The sequence below is a fragment of the Myxocyprinus asiaticus genome, chromosome 42 (genome assembly GCF_019703515.2).
Source record: "Myxocyprinus asiaticus isolate MX2 ecotype Aquarium Trade chromosome 42, UBuf_Myxa_2, whole genome shotgun sequence".
Taxonomy (NCBI): domain Eukaryota; kingdom Metazoa; phylum Chordata; class Actinopteri; order Cypriniformes; family Catostomidae; genus Myxocyprinus; species Myxocyprinus asiaticus.
Window position 1 is genome coordinate 33,068,597 of NC_059385.1, and position 6,000 is coordinate 33,074,596.

General features: G+C 33.5%; 1 protein-coding gene across 1 annotated transcript in view; it reads left to right on the forward strand.

Moving 5' to 3' along the window:
• pdzph1 (PDZ and pleckstrin homology domains 1) overlaps positions 1 to 5,639 on the forward strand; it is a 68,213-nt gene extending 62,574 nt beyond the window's left edge. The window contains exons 11-13 of the mRNA XM_051683232.1: positions 765 to 951; positions 1,232 to 1,367; positions 3,767 to 5,639. Coding sequence (XP_051539192.1) covers positions 765 to 951; positions 1,232 to 1,367; positions 3,767 to 3,866 — 423 coding nt within the window. The 3' untranslated portion in view covers positions 3,867 to 5,639. The remainder of the gene's footprint in view (positions 1 to 764; positions 952 to 1,231; positions 1,368 to 3,766) is intronic.
• Positions 5,640 to 6,000: the final 361 nt, after the last annotated feature.

The window sequence follows — 6,000 nt, forward strand, 5'->3', positions numbered from 1 at the left end:
TTTTGTTTTTCTCCAGCAGATGGAAGCAATCTGCCACTAATGCATGCTTTTTCATATTTTCTCCCTGAACTGAGAAATGTAGATCTTCACTGAAGTGAATGTGACATAACATTTTATTGTTTTATATGAAAATTAATGGTGTAGTTGAGTAATTTAGAAGTAAATAAGGTAAAAAAAAATAAAATAAAACAAAAATTAAAAAAATGACACAACCCCCCCAAGAAACTGCACAACTTTAGAGTTTTTAAATGAGTGAAGTTAGTGTTATTACATTTGTTTAAAAAAAAAATATCCATGATTACAGTACAAAATTATTTTTTGGGGTCAAATTTGAAAATGTAACATTTAAATTTAAATTGTAAATAAAAGATAAAATAAATTAAAACTAAAGCTGAATTTGAATTATGTCTCTATTAATGTAATATAATTAGTCAAATTCTTTGTAAAACTGGATTTGCAACTTCTTTTGCATAGTTGCCTTTCCATTCTAATAATGGCAGTCTTGCCTCGAGATTGCAGTGAAAATGGGAATTTTTAATTATCAGTCGCATTTTAGTTTTTAATATGATGTTGCATTTTCACTGTGAAAATGAAACCGAAAATGAAAGATATAATCTTTTTTTTTTTTTTTGCACAAATTTTGCGGACACTGCAGTAAGAAATATTTATTTGTGATGAGCTGAAGAGCTGATTAGCTAATAGAGGCATCACTGATGTTGTTATGGTAATACTTATGACACTAATGCTGGTTATTGTTGAAACAGAATCATGTTTGGGTGGATGTAACTCGACACAACTCTAGTCTGCCCCCTCTGGCAGTCAAGAACCCAGAATGTCTTGGGTTACTCCATCAGCTGGACAAGAATAAGGACACCTGGGTGCAGCACTATTGTGTACTGAAAGATGGATGTCTCTATTTCTATGTGAGCATTCGATCAACCTGTGCTATAGGTACGTCATAACCGCTTTACCAATATATGATGATGGAACTGTGGGAGAATGAAGAAATCAGACACCACTAAAACAAAATCTATTCTTCTCTATTCACGCACATTTGTGTAACCTTATAATGAGTGAGATATAGCCCTTGTAACAAATTTCCTGTGACATCTAGCTCAGTCTCCCCTACCTTATTTCATGTACTGTAGGTAAAAGGTAATAGCTTTTTTTTTCTTCTAGAATTTCTATTGCCACCAATAAGAACTAATACCTCCCATTGGTCTTACTGCAGGAGGAATCTACCTGCATGGCTACACAGTGCAGGACCAGCCACTGGGATCCAAAAGATCCACTATTGAGCTCAAACCTCCATCTGAAGAGTTCAAAATATTTTACCTCTGTGCAGAGAATGCCAACGAGAACAAACGGTACACAAAAACATTTTGAAGAAAGAATTTTAAGAAGTTTAGTCTAATGAAAATATTCTTGGAAAAAGGAAATAGTAAAAAAAAAAAAAAAAAAAAAAAAAGAAGTGTCTAAAAAAAAAAAGTCTAAAGTTTTCATTTTAAAGTAGGCTTTGCAGCATCTTATAATGTTGATCAAGGTTATTTACAGCAAAACAGTTGTAATTTAGTTTTTCATGACCATTTTCCATAGTCTCTTAAACTGGCTGTTTTTAAGAGATGTGTACAGTATACTGACATTCATAAGGCCGAGCTGCTGAATAGGAATATGAACATAAACTGTTAGTTTATCTAAATATGCACTAGATGGATGTCTTTCAGAGTTGCACCACATCACTGTGTTTATTTATTCACTATTAAAAATGCGTTTAAATTCACTCCCCATTCACTGTATCATTTAATGTTTTCCAAATTCTTCTATATAATGCTATAGTTAGAGTCCCCTAGCCACTGGGGGTTGCATCAGGAAGGGCATCCGGTGTAAAACCTGTGCCAAGTCAAATATGCGGATCATGGATGGTCTGCTGTGGCGACCCCTAACAGAAGCAGCTGAAAGAAGAAGAGTTAATGCTATAGTTAACATGAACTAACAATGAACAATACTTTTACAGCATTTATTAATCTTGGTTAATGTTAATTTTTATGTATATTGTTACATTTTTTACAATCAAAGTTGAATATGTTAACATTAGTTAATTATATATGAACTATCACAAATAAACAATGAATATTATTTTGATAAATTAGCATTATTTATATCATTATCTAATGTTAATGAATAAATCCTTATTGTAAAGTGTTCCCCCTTTTATTTTATGGAACATGGTTAAAACCCTAATTTACTAGTTTAATTAAAAGTCTTAAAAATGGAGCCAAAGCAGCAATATTTTAATTATTTTTATTATTATTTTTGTCTTAAAAAATAAATAAAAAAATTGCCTAAACCTGGTCTACAAAGTACATTGAACTGTTATCTCCTATTAAAGCATGTAGACTGATTTTCATGTAAAGGGAGCGGGTTGCTTTTGCCGGGAAAATCCAAAGGTTGTGACATTTATGCACGCTCCCGAGAGCCTTGCCTCAGACAGTAGCTTCTCTTCCGCTATTCAACAGTGACGACAAACTGCAACACTAAGTAACGTTAACTTAGAGATGGAATCCAGCAAACGTCCAGCTCCCAGCACAACACCGACTCCTACACAAACTCATAGTAAGCCAAAAAAAAAAACATTTATCTACCGAATAAGCGGAAACGTGATCGTGGTCGAGCGAAAACTAGAGTGAACATCGGCAGGGTATTTGATTCCTGGAGGGACCTTTGTTCGGTTTTGGGGATCAAAACTTCTTATTGGACAGGAAAGCTTACATAACTGCAAAGCATGTGAAATATAGTGCCATAAGGATTGATCTGTTTAATTTTAGATAACTTGATCTTGCCTGCTAACGCTGACGAATTGCAAGCTACCTTGCTTCGTAACTTTTAAATAATTTCAACAATCTTCTCTTTATACTAAAAGTCAGGTTAATGTCAATGTTAATCTGTAATTATTCAGCGAGGTAAACTACAATAATACATGAAATGAAAGCTAGACAATGTTCAAGATAATGCAAAAAACTCCATTCATCAGTGTAACGTAACTTGGTTATACAGAAAATATATACAATCTATTATTATAAAACAATAGCGCATTGATATATATCAAAATGACAGTTGTGATGGAATCACATCAATACTGAATTGTGTCAACATATTTATAATGTAAAGTCTATTTTATAAACAGCTACTGTCATCATCCACCAAATTTAGCTAACAGCTATTGATAAAGCTGGCTAGCTAGCTAATGCCGACATAGGCTATCGTATAAATGCAGTCAATGTATCATGCAAAGAAAAGTGATTACTTCAAAATACAGTCTCGCATAGTCAGACCTATATCCACAATTTGTTTTAGCCCTGTTCCAGCACTGGGGAGTCAAATATAATATGCAGTCTCAAAGTTTGTAGTAAAACAATCATAACTGTGTAATTTTAATTATGCTACCTCATCTATCAGCATGATGTCGGTGAATCACGTTCAGCCTCTTTGTACGTTATGTCATTGTTTTGGTCGATGCTCGCTCGCGTCCCTATGGAGTGTGTGCGTGATCACGAGCAACAGGTAGCTGGCTGCAGTTCACTTAACGGCCACAGGTGTCATTAATAACAAGGGTTTCTGAATCTTACATACTGCACCTATAATAACAAAGTGAAATCGAGTGTGAGGAAAATTGGTTTTAAATGGAAAGCAAGGTAGCAGGAATCATTCTGAAATGAAAAATAATAATGATGAAGTATCATTACCCCTTTCTTTACTGTTTCCCTAGGTGGATCAGTGCAATAAAATCATCAATAGGAAAATGGCTGCCTTTGCATCAGGCAATTCAAGACTACATGAGTCGTCCACCTGAGGAAACTAGAATGTGAACAAGACTAATTACAGGTCTTGTCATAACTGAGCTTTCTCACCATAGGTTTAATTCATGGACAACAACATTCAATCCAGAACTGACTGATTTCTTCATTAACTCTAAAAGTTGCCAAGTGAATCTCCAAACATCTTGCCTGTTTGCATGATAACATGCCCCTAATGACTTAGAAAGAATTAGTCAAGTTGTTCCCCGCAAACTGTTTACTCTTTCAAATGTCTGATTTTAAAGTATGTATAATTTCTCAAAGCCTTGTTTTAAATTAGTAGTCAATTTAACAATAAAGGTGGTAGGGTACAATGGGGCAAAAGGCTCTGCAGGGTAAAAGGCCTTCTGTTGTTATTTCTTTTCACATAAATGATGTTGCTCTATCAATATTCAATAAAAATAAATGTATGTCTTGAATCTTGATACACTTAGTGACCAGAAAAAAAAGCAAATTTTCCTGAAGGTGTGCCATCAGCCCCGTTGTACCCTACATGTTTTTTTGCATGCAGAGTACAGATAACGTAAAAGCTATGGTCTATTTTTCCTTTTCTAATGCTGTTTTGCATTTTAAGTACAAATTTGCCATTTCAAGACACTATCACTTTTGACAAAACGTGTTGTGTAATTGTAAATGAAAAACCATTTTATACTGAATATAATTTCATTCTGTTTTTGCTGTCCTGGCCAATTACATGGTACATTTTAGCACACTGTACATATTGTAGCCTGCAGTGAAATAACCTGTGTGTTTTAACTAATTTATACAGTTGACTGCAATATAAGCTTATTTATCCAAAGAATTGGAAAAGTGAATACTTTTCTAGCTATTTTATTTGATGATTTTCTATAGATATGGGGTAATCTAGAATTATTCCCTTATAATCTGATGTATGTAGTCTTATAAATTAAGTGTTTATGTTACATGTAAATAGTCTATATGCATCAAATCAGTTCAATATAGCTTGTCACTCACACATCACTCCATCAGTATACTGTATGGAGTATGCAAACAATAGAATATTTGTAATGCATCCCACAAACAGTACATGATGCACTGGACACACTTAATTACAGAGGTTTCATGCATATAATTAGAACTAGAATGTTAATTAGCATGAAACAGGGACACCAAGAAATGTTGGAATCCTAGCTCTCATTTGGCTCTCTGATACTCCTTTTCCACCAACAAGGTTATGAGTAAGACTTGTAAACAAAGACTGTGATGTCTGATGTTTGTTTGTGGGCAGGTTATAAGAAAGAATCACCTTGTAATAGCAAACAATTGTTACGTCGCTTGGTTGGGAAGCTGCATGTTCAATACAATATCAGAACAAATTGCAATGAAGCATTTTTCTTATGCAGTGTTTACACATTTTGTAAAGTGGAACAACATTTCAGATTGGTGTGACCCCTGGAAATGGAGTGCTGGTGCCTTGCACCTTAAATACATGACAGTATAAACAACTTCATCATTCATTTAAAAAAAAAAAAAAAATGTTTTCAAACATATATATATTTATTATGTATTTCTGAGTCAAAAATATCAAGAAGTTTTCTCAGGGTTTCACCACATGACCTGAACAAAATGTGTCCTTTTCACAAAATAAATATCAGATGTTTTGAGGGTCTAAATGTTCCCTGCTTTGTTTTATGATTTTTGCAATAAAATTGCCACTTGCATGTTGGTTACACCTATGACTTTGATTTGGTGGACAAAAGCATTTTTAAATACTAATCATGTTTTAAAACACAATGGTTTCACTGCTTATTATTGTTAAGAAATAACGATAAAATATTATTCTGCACTAGTCATGTTAACATTTATTTTTTCAAGAATTTTTATTGTCTCTGGATACCAAATGACATATTTTACTTCATGCCACAGAATATACTCTAAATATCCAAGTGTATTCAAGTAAATGTTTTGTGTGATTTTTAACAATTTAATAGTTCTGGACAACAACAAAAAAATTGTGTCACTTCATTGACCCATACACGTGGTCATAATATGCACCTTTTACCCTCCCTAAAAAAAAATGGGGTAAAATCAACCATAACTTACTGGAAACAAATAGCCAGCAAGCTGCTGTATTCCATACCACAGTAAAATTACTGTAAAACTATCTACAGTTGTTACAGCATAC